The following is a 15,028-nucleotide window of genomic DNA, read 5'->3' on the forward strand; positions in this document are numbered from 1 at the left end:
CCTAGTGGTTGGTTTGAGATCTTGGATTGTGTTTCTCTTAAGGTTTTAGGCTCGATTCACTCTGGTACCAATTTCGGTGGACAGGTACATACAGTGCTTTGCTCTAGCTTTAAATGGGGCCCACACAAGTGAGCAGTGAGATTGGTCATCTCTAATTAGTCGATCCTTGAATCGGATACCGAGTTTTAAAAAAAAAATTGAAAAAATTGAAAGGTGGGAGAATATAAGGTTGAACAAATATAATACATATATAACAATATTAGAGTTTAGTGGTTGGGAAATTGAAAGGTGGTAGAATATAAGTGGTTGGGGTGTAGAGTTTAGTTTGGATTCTACATGATGAAGAATCAGTAGAAAGAAAGAGTAGATTGACATTTGTAGGAAAGTATTAGCTAACCTTCTAAGCTTGAGCAGTTAATAAGCACAAATTGATCTTCCCTATGAGTCATAGGCTATGACCCTATCTCACTATAGGCAACACATGAATCGTGTGTTGAAGCCATTCTCAGAAATCTTTCATAAGCCAAATACGTGTGAGTAACATAAAGTTCCAACCATAGTAAAACTTACCCTCGGACTGTTACATCATGATGGTTCCATGTAGTTCAACTTTCTTTCTTTCTTCCTTCCTTTTTAAGTACGTAGCATCTTATTTACACCAACTATATATATATGAGGTCTCATCAAAGACCAAGTTAATAAAATATTTTTGTTTCACAAAGTTGAGTTAGACTTTAGTTTTGATCATGAGAGATATATTTGAAAAACAATCATCATCTCCCCAAGGTTCAAATTATGCATCAAGTAGTGGCTTGTCTGGGGATGATAAAGAGCTTGGCTATAGAGCTGCAACATCAGTGCATCCATATCTTTTGGCCAAAAACATTTATCTTCATTTCTTAGCCAACAAAATTGACCTCAATTTCGCTCGCATGGTAATAGTATATTCAACATTTTTATGTGTATATAGAGTGCAATTGTCCCTTGATTATTTTGTCAATAGTCTTTTGATAAATGCAAAATTGAAGTTATTTTGCTATGTATGTATGTATGTATGTAGGTAATGGCAGAGGTGGTGGGTACTTTTATATTGATGTTTTGTGTATGTGGAATCATTGCAAGCACACAACACCAAAATGGTGCAGTTGGCCTTTTGGAATATGCAGCTACAGCAGGATTAACTGTGGTTGTGATAATTTTCTCTATAGGTCCAATTTCTTGTGCACATGTTAACCCAGCTATCACAATAGCCTTTGCAACAATTGGTCACTTTCCATGGTTCAAGGTTCCAATTTATATAATAGCACAAACAATTGGTTCTTTGATGGCAACATATATTGGTAGCCTTGTCTATGGCATAAAATCAGAGGTTATGATGACTCAACCACTCCAAGGGTGTAACTCTGCCTTCTGGGTGGAGGTTATTGCAACATTCATCATCATGTTTTTGGTTACTGCTTTGACATCTGAACATCAATCAGTAAGTACTAATTAAGGAAGAAAGTTACATATTTATATATGTTCCTTAATAATTAGCAATGATTCCACTTTTTTTGCTAGCTTAAAGTTAAACATATTTTGCAGGTGGGACATTTATCTGGTTTTGTTGCTGGAATTGCAATTGGGCTTGCTGTACTAATTACAGGGTACCCCATTCACATATATAGTATAACACAGAAATTTGATTGGATATCTATTTAAAATTCTTCATATGATTAGTAGTGTGTTAAACTTTTATACTAAATGTTAGGTCAGGTATAAGGTACACAACTAAAAATTGTGTATCAACATACAAATAGTAGATTATCACTTTAACCACTATTCTTAGGGTGTATTAGTCTATTTGATCACGCTTTGTGCCGTGCACCATCGTTGTGATGTCATATTCCAACACTCATCACTTTGTGTTTATGAAATTCACTCTGACCGTCATGCTTCAGTGAACCTACAACCCAACCAACAACATAGTCAAGTGCCCCACCTCGAGGCCGACCACTTAGAATGTTATACCTATTTGTCTTGCACTGTAACTTAAGTTGTGTAATAAAAATGTTATATGGATTAATTCTATATCTTACTCTTTATTAACATGATATTTTTATCTAGTAACGAAGTAATTTAATTTAATTTTTGTTGCAGCCCTGTGTCAGGTGGATCAATGAATCCAGCAAGATCACTTGGTCCAGCAATTGTGTCATGGAAATTTAAGAATATTTGGATATACATCTTAGCCCCAAGTGGAGGAGCTGTGGCAGGAGCTCTAATGTTTCATTTCCTACGTCTTAAAGACCAACATTGTACCTCCCCAAACACAAGTGAAGTTGGTCATCCAATACCTTTTTGTGCAAGTTAGTACATGAACATGAACATGAAATACCATGTTTTTAGACTAAGACAAATAAACCACTTATTCAAAATAACAATCATTGGCTATAATTAATTGTACCTTTTTTACCTAGGGAGAAGTGGGCCCATGATTTTGCTGGTAGAGAAAAATTGGAGTATATTGTGTGCCAGATTAAAAGGGTTCAGACAAAGATATGACTTAAGAACAGAAGCAATATCTGATGGTGTTTATCATAAGTTGTCATTGTAATTAGTAGAAGTCTGTTCACGTTCTGTAAGATGGATTGATTACTAATTTACATGATTCAAATCATGGCATAATTGCAATCATAATAATACTAGAAAGAAAAAAATTGGAAGAGAAATATTTTATTTTAGGCCAAATAACTTTTCCGGTCCTTTAAGTTATATGTTTATAACAGATTAGTCATTTAAATTTGTTTGTTACCAACTGACCCCTTAAGTTAATTTTTTACAAATTAGTCATTTAAGTTATAAAATATTTACACTTTCATCCAACTTCGTTAAAACGTGCTTATAGACCATTTAACATTAAGATGGTAGGTCCAAAAGTGCTTATGACATCAAACATGATTACTTATACACATTTTCTTCTTCTTGTTTTTGAATTTCAAGCTTAATTTTACATATAAATATTTGTTCAACAATATTATAAATCAAGTAATCGGTTAATTTTATTTTGAATCAAGATCGAATAACACACCTATGAGCTTTAGTTTTGAGAGCAATGAATTTGGACAAACCAACTTAACATTAAACATCCACATAAACACTTTTTGATTTTGTTTGATGAAATTAAGATAATGGTGCAAATATTTTATGACTTAAAGGATCATTTTGTAATTTTTTTTTTTGAAGAGGTGTAACTAAAAAAACTTAAGACTAACTTATTATAATCATGTAACTTAAAAGACCGTAAATCTGGCTTTTATTTTACAAGGAACTGTGAACGTCAAATTGCAGGAGCTCTTAAAAAAAAGACAAAAAAGAAATGAACTTCTTGAGGATTTTGAATTTCTTTTTTTCAGCCAAATTTATTAAAATCAATTACAAAAGGGTATAAAAAATGCTTAAGAATAAAATCAGAATAAAGAAAAACTAACAGAAGAGTCTATCAAAGGAAAAGGACTCGGAAAAAAGTAAAATCATGCCCCAAATAAGCAAAACAAAACATACACCTTAAGAGTGTGTTTGGATGAGGGAATGTTTTGAGATAATGTAATGTTTTGATGGAATGCAAATATTTTGAGATGAATTCTATTGTTTGAATAATAATTTGAAGAATTTTCAAAATGATGGAAATTTATGAAGTATTTTGTTCAAGTTAAATTTATAGAATTTCAAATGACATCTAAAAGCTAAGAATTTCAATTTTCTTCATTGTTATAATATTTCATTTTGGTCCTTAAACTTTAAAAAAATTTCAAATTGACCCCTAATTCAATTTTCAAATATGGCCCAAAAAAAATTAAATTTATAAAATTTGCCGAAAAATTACGACAATGAATTTTTTTTTGAATACTCCATTCAAACAAAAGTATTGAGAAATGAAAGTAATTTAATCGAATCCATTTAAATTGACTAGATTTCTAAATTCTTTACAATTTCTCAATTACCTGATCCAAACACACTCTAAAAGTGTTCATGAGATTTCTTGACAAAATTGTTAATATTTCTTGAAGTAAAGTAATTTATGTTTAATTCTTTTTATGGATTTAACTTTTTCATTAGACCAAAAGACATGTTCTACTTCTTGAAAGGCAAAGTCGAACCCGAGACCTTGAGAATGAGCACAATCCAAGGTCTCAAACCAACACAATCAAGCCAACCCAAATGGGTTATCTAAGGCTAATATCATATGGAGGGAAGACACTCATGTGACAAGAAATAATTCTATCCTTTTTTTGATGTATACAAAAATTTAATATGAAAATTAAGATTAATTCTTATAATTAAAAACTAAAATCAAATAAATTGAAAATACATTTATATATAAAAAAAATATTAATATTAGTTCAATTTATATGCTATATCATGCAAAGTTTTTTTTTTTTTTTTTGAAGGATGTTGTCATGCAAAGTTGTATGTACATCCACGTGTTATGAATTTCACTCAACATGATAACAAGAAAAACAAATTGTTCGGAAACCAAAGAAACCAATGAGACAAAGAGTGATCCACCACATTCTCTTGTAGCTCCGGTAGTCTCTATCAAACTATCTTTGATTTCTAATCGAAATGCAGAAAGGTACAATGAAATCAATGTTTTTATTGCTTTTTTTTTTTAATTGATATTCATTGATGTTGTTATACATATTAGTCATGCAAAGTAATTAAACTATATGATATATGATTTCATTTCTCAGATTATAATGGCAAGCCTAGTGTCACACAGATCGTGGTGGCCTCTTCCATTGGGTTGATAATTGCTGCAGCAATGCATTATCGCCTAAAAAAGTTAAGAGGTCGAAAGATCATCCCACTTGTGAGATTATCAAAGACTGGCCAAAGTCCTAAGCTTGAGAGATTCTCTCATTATGTAGGTACGTATTTATTTTTGAGATTTCTTTCAAATGGATCTATGATATAATGTATCATCTCAAGGTGAATCATATATATAAATGTATGATACTAGTGTCTAGAACTCGTACACAGGAGAAAATCGTGGTATAATATATGTTAGTTACGATTTATAATTTGTTGCGTTTAATTATTGAGAAGCAACAACGTACACATTCATCTATCCATTGAGACATATTAAACGATATTTTACATTTATATGTCAACGTTGCATTTATTGATAGACATTTGCAAAAATTTACCTACGAAGTGTTTTTTTTATTACTTGGAAGTGTTTATTTTATGTATATTATTAAGATTAAGATTTTGTATGATTTCTTGCAGCTAGGCAAATGGGGTTCAAAGATAGGAGGAACTGTCCTAATTTATGTAAATTGGCTTCTGAATACATAAGAAAATCTGAGGGATGTGAAGATGATATCTATGCTTTTTTTGAAAATGAACCAAATGTGGATTCACTTTTTGTCAAGCTTGTGGAAGAGTTTGAGAGATGCATTCTTAGTTACTTTGCATTCCATTGGAGCCTTGGTGATTTATTGATAAGTCAGGTATTTTAGGATAATTTTTTTTAAAAAAAAAAAAAAATATATCCTCATAACCATGCATTATCACATTGCAGGTCTTGAGCTCTGACACTGAGCCAAAAAAGAAATTCAAGCACATGGTTATGGCAGCAACTAGGTGTGTTTATTTTTGTACATTTTATGAAACATGATAAAAATCATAAAGATTTTAATTTGAGTATTTGCTTTGTGTTGTAATCATTTGTACAGGGATCAAAGGGTTGAAAGGGTAACAAAGAATTTGAAGGTGGCAAGGGTTTTCAATACACTAGTAGAAGAGATGAAAGCAATGGGACTTGTATCAAATGACGAAAATCGCTGCACAGAGGTGATGGCACCAGTGGCTCACAGTGATAGGAGCCCTGTGCTCCTTTTCATGGGCGGTGGTATGGGAGCTGGCAAGAGCACGGTGCTTAAAGATATTCTCAAAGAGTAAGAAATTATTATGTATATTTGCATGAACACAAATGAATCATTGAAAAATAGTAAGAACTTAATGTTGTTTCCTTTATGAATGGAATTTAAACAGGCCTTTTTGGGTAGGAGCAGCTAGCAATGCTGTTGTTATTGAGGCAGATGCATTCAAAGAATCAGATGTTATCTATAGGGCCCTTAGTTCAAGAGGGCATCATGACATGATCCGAATGGCTGAATTGGTGAGATGATTAAGACTCTTCTCTCAAATTACTAATATTCTAAGATGATCCTTGCAAAGTGTTAATCAAATTTGTTATTATTTTTGGATTTATTGTCAAATGCACTCCTAACATTGTTCACTCGGTTTCAAATTCTTCTCTGATATTACCTAATGTACCCCTAACATTATTCATTGTGTTTCAAATTCAAATCCGATATTGCCTACTTAATATCATTGCAAATACCAATGGAAGGGTGACTTTGATTACATTTTGCAACTTTAAGATTCATTTTAGAATAGCGACAATGTAGGGGACAAGATTGATATAATCCTATAATTTCAAAGACAAATTTAGGTATTTGCTTCATTATGTGAGGGTGATTGTTGAATTTGATTACAACTTTTTGGATATACTATTTGACATGAGCACTTACGCAGTTACGCTGCATATTGGTGTGTATATATATGTACTTTGCGGTAACTTGCAAAGCAAGCAATCTGGCAAACTAACTAACTAGATAACTCAAGTTAAGTTCAAGTAACTAACTATAGTTCTGACCGACTAACTACTATAACTGTCTCATGCTTCACTTGCACAGCTGCTATGAGAGCAGCCGCGTTCTCCAATACAATTATTGGAGAAGAATTGTGAAAATGACTTATAAGATGTCTACAATCAACTTATATAAAAAAAAAAACCCAAGATACATGTATGAAAACAAACTCTCTTTAATTATAGAAATAGTTTATACATATAAGATCTTATTTGCATGATAAAGCTGTTTCAAACAGGTACACCAATCATCAACAGATGCGGCCTCATCGCTCCTAGTAACAGCACTGAACGAAGGAAGAGATGTGATTATGGATGGAACATTCTCTTGGGTACCATTTGTTGTGCAAACAATAACAATGGCCAGGAATGTCCATCGCCGTCGTTACAGAATGGGAGCTGGCTACAAGGTTCATAATGATGGTACTACAACAGAGAGCTATTGGGAACGAATTGAAAATGAAGAACCTGAACAAGTTGGAGGCAAAAAGAGAAAACCATATAGAATAGAGCTTGTTGGAGTAGTATGTGATGCTTACCTTGCAGTCATTAGAGGCATAAGGTAGATTCACTTCATTATTAACCTTCATATTCAACAAACTTACATATTAATCATAATTATTTTAGTGAAAATGGGACAATCCTGCCACTGCGGTCTGACACATCGATGGTTGTTCGATAAAGATCATACAGTCCAGATATCAATGTAGATTTTGAATTTTTTTTAAAATAAAAACAAGTTTGAAATACGAGCCATCTCATATTGACCGAACACTTATGAGTGTAGCTGACTGCTTGTGGTCACAAGATTGTGACGGCACACTACTCAAATTCGAGAAAATGGACTTTACTAACAGATACATTTGAATTCCAACAGGAGAGCTATCATGTGTAGAAGAGCAGTAAGAGTGAAATCACAATTGAAATCCCACAGGAGATTTGCAGATGCATTCATGACTTATTGTCAACTAGTCGATAATGCTCGGCTATACAGCACAAATGCTTTGGAAGGCCCGCCCAAAGTACACATTTTTCTTGTCTCTTTTCTTACTCTTTTTTCTTTTTGATAAAATATATTGTTAGTCATATTGATTCTTAAATAAGGAAATTACATTTAAGGATTTTGAATGTATGTATTTAGTTGGTTAAATTAGTTCTCAATCATGAACCCAAGAAATAATTTGACAGATGAAATACATATTCAATGAGGAAATGTATATTTAGCAATCTTAAGTATGCCTTTCATAATCCAATTTTGATTGATATTATATCTTTCATAAACTAATTTATCTTTTGACCATTCATTTCATAGCAGAAAAAAAATCATGTGTTAAGTTATATACATATGACTAATGTTTGTAATAGTTAATATCAATCTCATTTCCTTTCAAAAATGTGTCTTCATATGCATATAAAACTTTGTAGCAATGGGGGATTTTCTGTTCCGGAACAGTAACCCTCAGTCGAGGATAAAGGGCTAAATAGTCTGTCGATGTTCTAACCTCAAACCATATTTTTTATGCATTGTCTGCTTTAGGATCTTGTGCAAAGCCCTCAATGTTTTGCCATTTGTAAAATGTGTCTCAGTGAATATAGAACTGTATATGTTGTTTATAAACTACACTTAATTTAGATTTCTACGCAATGTGAGACTTTTTGGTGTGACGGAATAATGATCATTGAAAATTGTCATTTCTAAGGTGGAACTTCTATGTTATTTTCATTTATGTCCAACATTATAACCTCTTAGTGACCAGATTACTGTTGTAAAGTTGATAGGATGGAAAGAGAGGGACAAGACATTGCTAGTTGATCCAGATGAAATTGATTGTTTGAAGAGAGTTGCTAGGTTGAATGAAGATGCTGACTCCATATATGAACTTTACAAGCACCCTAACCCGACTTGTGAAGCCGGATCAATATGGAAAGACATTGTATTATCTCCTTCAAGGTTGGACATTCAACAAGAGCTGAAGTATTCAATTCAAAAGGTTGAGAGATATGCAATGCAAAATGCTAGCTTGTTGATGGAGCAATGATAATATTTTTCAACCTTAGCATTTAAGATTAGGTTCATAAGATGGAAATGGTCTATGAACTTTCCTAGGTTATTGAAATTTTGACACCAGAATTTTTTTAGTAGCGTTGTATTAATGTGAACTTGAATGTACAAAAGAACACCATATAGTCAACTTATCATATCTAATTAGTTGTTTTCAACTTATTTTTATATGCTCTCATGATAGCTTATAGTTATAGAATCAACTTGTGCAAAAGTTATGTTGAATTTATCCTAGTTTTATTTTATTGTAGAGCAACTTATACCATACCAACCAACATATGGTTGATTGAAGGGGCAAGAGATTCACACGCCTTAAATAAGTGGTCATGAGTTTGATTTTTGACTCTTTCGTATAAACAAAACTTGGATGGAAGGAGACAACTTATCTTATTTGTTCAATGGATTTCCGAATAAAGATTGTCATTACTAAACGGCAGTGAATAAATAGTTAAACATATAAGAGACTTAATTGCTCCCTCACCCTAAAAGCCACCATTTTTTTTTTTTGTTGAGATTTTTCCCAATATAAATGACCTTAATATAACTTTACAATACCTCTTCTATCAAGAGGAAAGTGTGCTTGCAATGGAATTTTATATAATTCATATAGATGCTCAATCAAATGAGAGAAAGAGATGAATATATTCGAGAAATTGAACATCCAATGTACATAGTTTTGCACAAAATAAATTTAACATCCAATATACTACTATTTAGTTTTTAGAATTAACTTATGGTGACTAAATTAACATGATTAGTTTGTGACAATATTAAATTTTTGCAAATGAATGACAATCATCATTATATATGAGTAATGACTATGTCTTATAGTCTACACACAATATTTGGTAACACAAGTTTCTTAGTAGAACTTGTTCAACTTCAATGACCTTTTAAGCAATTGTTCTATATTCAAATCTCATCAGATTTTCATGATTCTTGATGCAATTAAATCCTCAGTTAACCTATTATCACATGGAGTAGGTTAATCTCATCCCCAATCAAAGCATTCCCCTGAATTAAAAAAAACATTGATAACATCAACAAAAACCCTAGTCATGACCACTGTGCCTTCAAAACCAAAATTCTCCCAGACCACAAATCCATTGTAGAAGCTGAAACATTCATTAGAAAGCTGATAAAATATCCTACAAGATGCAAAAAATCCCAGGCAAATCCATGAAGCACAGGTGAAGTTATGAGCAAATGAATATAGCTTAAAAGCACACCTAAAAGGCCAAATCACACAATAACATTCCTTCTTAATTATTTTCCACCGCTCAATTAATCAACACCAACCGTCGATAGCAGGTCAATCGAAGGGCTCATATTCAAACTGGAAGAAAGATATCGATCCTTGTCGGGTTCCCTCAACCAATGAGAATTAAGTAACAGAATATTATTTCACTATTTAAACCATAAAATTCCATCATCTTCTCTCACATTCAATTCCCACTTTCAACAAATTCTTTCTACGTATCAATTTGTTTTCATTCATACTTCAATTCTGTTAACATGGCCACAGAAGAACCAATCGTTGCAGTGGAACCTGTTCCCGAACCAACCATCGCTGCCGAACCTCCAGCTTCGGAGAAAGATCAGTCCGAACCAAAGGCTGCTGAATTAGCAGAGAAGAAGACGAAGAAAGTAGCAAAGGAATCCAAACCTAAGAAAGTTTCCAAACCACGAAACCCTGCTTCCCATCCTACTTACGAAGAGGTTCGTTTCGATTTCAATTCATTCTTTTTCTAATTCTTCGTTTTGTTACAAATTATAGTTTCAATTGAATGTAATTTGAACGAATTGCAGATGATTAAGGATGCAATTGTGTCGCTGAAGGAGAGGACTGGTTCAAGCCAATACGCAATTGCGAAATTCATCGAAGAGAAACACAAACAGCTTCCTTCAAATTTCAAGAAGTTATTGCTTCAGAATTTGAAGAAGAATGTTGCTTCTGGAAAACTTGTTAAGGTGAAAGGTTCATTCAAGCTCTCTTCGGCAACAAAGCCAGCTGCTAAGGTGAAGGCCAAGCCAGCCGCTAAGCCAAAGGCTAAAGCTGTTGTCAAGCCGAGGACCAAATCTGTAACTGCTAAGCCCAAGGCTGCTGCTGCCAAGCCCAAATCTGCTGCCACAAAGCCCAAAGCTGCTGTTGGTAAGGCCAAAACTGCTGCGAAAGTGAAGCCTAATGCAAAGGTTGCAAAGACAACGACAAGGACTTCTCCAGGGAAGAAAGTTGCAACTGCAAAGCCAGCAGCAAAGAAGAAAACTCCAGTGAAGAACGTGAAGCCTAAGACTAAGACTGTTAGGTCTCCGGCTAAGAAAGTTGCGATCAAGAGAGGGGGAAGGAAATGAGAGTCAGAATCTTTCTAGTGACTTAGTTTAGTAGCATTGTAAATCTATAATAATGTTTTTTACATATATAAAAGTATTTTCTGGTTTTATTTTGTCTCTCAGCCATGCAAAATTGTTTACTCTATGATGACAAAAATCAATTTCTTGTTTACTCTATGATGAAAAAAAAAAATCAATTTCAATTTAACTCTAAAGTGGATTTAAAAAACTAAAATTGAGACTCCCTCAACCCCAGTAAGCAACAATGCCTTACCCTTAGTACAGGTGTTCTAGTTTACTTTTCTTATAAGCTAGAACAACATTTTGAGAACCAGTCTCTTTACAAAGGCTGTGACAACCCTTTTGTTTAGTTGTTTTAATAGCAATCATTACATCAAAAAAATCTGCCATTACAGCACTAAAATAACCAATGTTTTGTGATATTTCTCGCATGAAGTTAGCATGATGATCCCTAAAGGATGATTTCACTAGCTATAATGTAGTGGCGGGGAACCCAACGGCAGAGCCATATGTATTGGCCTCGACCCAACTATAGATAGGTGGTTGCGACAAAACCTCTACAATGTTGTTAGCATTTCTGGCCTTTCCGCTTAAGTTGAAGAACTTCGGGACTTTAAAAATCATCCATTAGAATTTAAAATTGCCCCTTAGACAAGCTACCACTATGCTTAACCTCAGCATTTATCAGGTTTACACCACTTTCAAAACTGCAATCATTGCCTTGAAACTTGATTCTATTTCTATTTATCATGCACCTGTAAGCTCTAGTTTCTATAGCAACAACTTAACCCGTCAATATTTGTCATATCAATACTAAAGTTCAAGCAATTTTCAAACCAATTCCAAAGAAAGGCAGCAAATGTGCAGTGAAGGAAAAAAATGCTAAGATGTTTCGTAGTTGTTTGTTCTGAGTTCTGACATAAGCTGGATACAACACGGTCAACACCACAATACATCCTCTAGTCCTAAGCTTTTCATCTGTTTGGAGCTTTTTGTATAAAAGTCTTCATAAGATGAATGACCTAAATGGAAGGGTTGTATAATAGTTTGAAGCATATGCATATGCATAGTATAGAAGTGCCAGATGGATTCTTGAAAGCATATGCATCTTTTGCAGTGAGCAAGCCATCAAATGAAGATGTCCAGTTGATAGTGTCTTCTGTTAGATTCAAATGGTTGGAGTCTTCACGATGGTTGCAACTTCTTAGGGTAATTTCTCAAAGAAGTAATTTAGGATATTCGATTGGCCATTCAAACTATAACCTGAAACCTTCATATCCAACTGCTTGTGAATATTAGCTGGAATGTGAAGCAAATCAGCTAAAGGAGGATCAAGTCATTTATCTGTCTAAAAAGCAATATCTTGGCCATTGCCGATTGAAAAAAAACTTAGTCTCACTTTGGTTAGTTTACGCATATTGTATAGCTTTCAACGATAGAAAGAGTGTTAAACCTTTTGAGAAAAACACATCAATTCTTGACGGCCTACCAAGCTTTCTCTTTTTCCTCTTCTGTTCTACGCACTTTTCGAGCTTCTGCTTCTCCCCTTTCTTTTCTATCCCTTCGAAAAAAATTTACCCTTTGAAAAAAATCTTTGATATTAAACATGGTCATAATGTCATTGCCCCTTCAATATTTAGAGTGGTCATAATACCATTGTCTCTTTGATATTTGAAGTGACCATAGTACCATCGTCCCTTCGACTTCAGAGTGGTTTTTGTACTATAGTGCCTTCAGTTTCAGAGTGGTATCAACACTATATTTGGTATTTGTTGGGTGGCTTATGCAATATTTGAGGGTGTAAATTCTAGAATGGATCTTAAGAATGAATTTAATTATTCGTCGATTAAAAATAATAAGTTTAATATCAATGTTCTTAACAGAAGTAGTCTCACTTTACTGCCAGTGGCACTTCAGTTGTCTGTATGAGTCTCTCATTTATAGTGTCGGTTTAGTTGGTATTTGTGTTTCAATATCGTTTCCAATCCTTAGCCTTATGTACCTGTGTCACTCATTCAGTTATGAGTATTCGTTTGTAACTATGGTGTGGTTTCCCTTTTTCCTTGGAGGTAACTTCTATCATTAAATATGTGTTTGCATTGTATATTTTTATATGCCTAACTTCTATGCATATTGGCTTACTTAATTGTCTGCATGTTCAGTTATTTATTTGTTCGTCTGTTCTACTCAACTTATTGTTTAGTGGATGTTGACATCTATTTGTGTTACTCTCATTTGTTAAAACCAAGTTTGCATCTATTAGGATATTATCAAGTTATCTTTATATCATCATGTATGTCCATCTCAGTTCAATATGAATTAAGTTTTTTATGCTTGGAAAAGATAAAAATGCTGAATGTCTAGGAATAGCTTTCAAGTTCATAGGAAGGTTTTGATATTTTTAATGTTGCATGATTTACTTAGTAAGTATGAACGTCGGAAGAGTGTTAGTTACTTAATCCTAAGTTAATCATGATAGTAAAGACAATGGTGAAGTTAAGAACATCACAATCCATGTGGATATGATCTTTATGATAGTTGAGACAATGTATACTTGCAATATAATTTTCTCTAAGTATATTTTTCAAGCAACATGTGTTTAATGTCTCAGTTTTAGTAATAATATACCCTGCAAATGGTATCATTAATCCGTATCAATCTCTATGTCTTAGTTCTTAGTTAATAGTTTCAATATGTGTCGTATTTAGTGATCGTCAGTCATACGATTTAACTGATAAGTTGTCCTCAATGTATAGCTCTTATCAGTTATAGGTTCTTAAAATTGAGAAGGTGTCTTTAATGTATAGATTAGCAAGTCTTAGTGAGCATAAATGTGTCTTCCCTTATGGGAGAAAGTAAGTAGGATAGAACATAGGATATACATGTTTTAGAAAATAGGGTAGGAGGTATTGTGAATTAGTCTGTTTGTGATGAAGAAAATATTATGGTTAGGAAACAAGTTAGATTAGTATAAGTTAAGAGATACATTAGAACTTAGTAGGTTAGATATAGACAGATTTAGAAAGTAAATAGGAAATAGAAAGTAAGAGTAAGGAACTGAGAGAACATATCAGGAATAGCTCATTCATCACTGCAATCGCTATATCAGTTTTGTCGGTTTCTGTATACTTACATTCGGACACTTTCCTCTACCTTCAATCTTTATGTTTAAAGTAAAGCATCTCAGTAATGTTAGAGTGTAGCATTATTCTAATGTATATTTTCAATTCATCATTGTTTCTAGAGGCTTAACATCTTGGAAGAACATGTATTGTTCTATTTAGGTTTAACATTGTAAAGAGAAAATGAATGCTAAGGCTTAACATCCAAAGAATATGTGAATTGGAAATAAAAAAATTTGAGCTCGCTCTATAGAGACTAGCCACTAGCCACTCTCATTGCGTGAATCCAAAGGAATTAATTGTCCCAAGGGTTTCTGTTGATCTAGTGAAAATTATAATCATAATTTTAAGACAAGCCATAATATAACATGTTTATCAAAATCAGGGGGTTCCTTGAAGTCTGATTAAATATATGTTGCTAGATTTGTGTTTGTATGCATCTTCGTTCATGTGTCATGTCTGCATTTTACTACGTGTCTGGTATATAAATTTGCATTATGAATTTCTTTCAAAGTATGAGTATCATATGTAGGGGGAGATTCCGTGTTTAGTAAAAGAAAATTGTTCATCAATTGTTAGTTGTTTGTCATCATCAAAATGGGGGGATTGTTAGAACCAGATTGATTCGGATACAACTTCTACTATTTATATTTTGATGATAACAAACTTTGTCAACTAAAAGTTTGCATAACATGATATGTGTAAGCATAAGCTCGGGATATCTCGCACCAAGTCAACACTCTAAGAGCAAGTCTGGATTCTATGGTTAATCAGAAGACAATATGGACCAAC

The 15,028-nt window shown here is 33.3% G+C and overlaps 3 protein-coding genes across 3 annotated transcripts; all 3 read left to right on the forward strand.

Moving 5' to 3' along the window:
- The first annotated feature begins 280 nt into the window (after positions 1–280).
- LOC112419114 (probable aquaporin NIP7-1) lies at positions 281–2,659 on the forward strand. Its single transcript, XM_039828139.1, has 5 exons — positions 281–935; positions 1,061–1,480; positions 1,585–1,646; positions 2,140–2,348; positions 2,460–2,659. Exons 1-5 carry the CDS (start codon positions 747–749, stop codon positions 2,594–2,596), a joined length of 1,017 nt encoding a protein of 338 aa, XP_039684073.1. The 5' UTR covers positions 281–746; the 3' UTR covers positions 2,597–2,659.
- A 1,946-nt stretch (positions 2,660–4,605) lies between these two features.
- On the forward strand, positions 4,606–8,739 carry LOC25484326 (calmodulin calcium-dependent NAD kinase). The gene is made up of 9 exons (XM_024775029.1): positions 4,606–4,615; positions 4,734–4,910; positions 5,272–5,495; positions 5,567–5,628; positions 5,721–5,942; positions 6,040–6,166; positions 6,940–7,262; positions 7,578–7,722; positions 8,473–8,739. Exons 1-9 carry the CDS (start codon positions 4,606–4,608, stop codon positions 8,737–8,739), a joined length of 1,557 nt encoding a protein of 518 aa, XP_024630797.1.
- Positions 8,740–10,194: 1,455 nt separating this feature from the next.
- Positions 10,195–11,210, forward strand: LOC25484327 (histone H1). Its single transcript, XM_013613108.2, has 2 exons — positions 10,195–10,481; positions 10,572–11,210. Exons 1-2 carry the CDS (start codon positions 10,278–10,280, stop codon positions 11,112–11,114), a joined length of 747 nt encoding a protein of 248 aa, XP_013468562.1. The 5' UTR covers positions 10,195–10,277; the 3' UTR covers positions 11,115–11,210.
- Positions 11,211–15,028: the final 3,818 nt, after the last annotated feature.

This window comes from Medicago truncatula, chromosome 1 (assembly GCF_003473485.1).
Source record: "Medicago truncatula cultivar Jemalong A17 chromosome 1, MtrunA17r5.0-ANR, whole genome shotgun sequence".
Lineage (NCBI taxonomy): Eukaryota > Viridiplantae > Streptophyta > Magnoliopsida > Fabales > Fabaceae > Medicago > Medicago truncatula.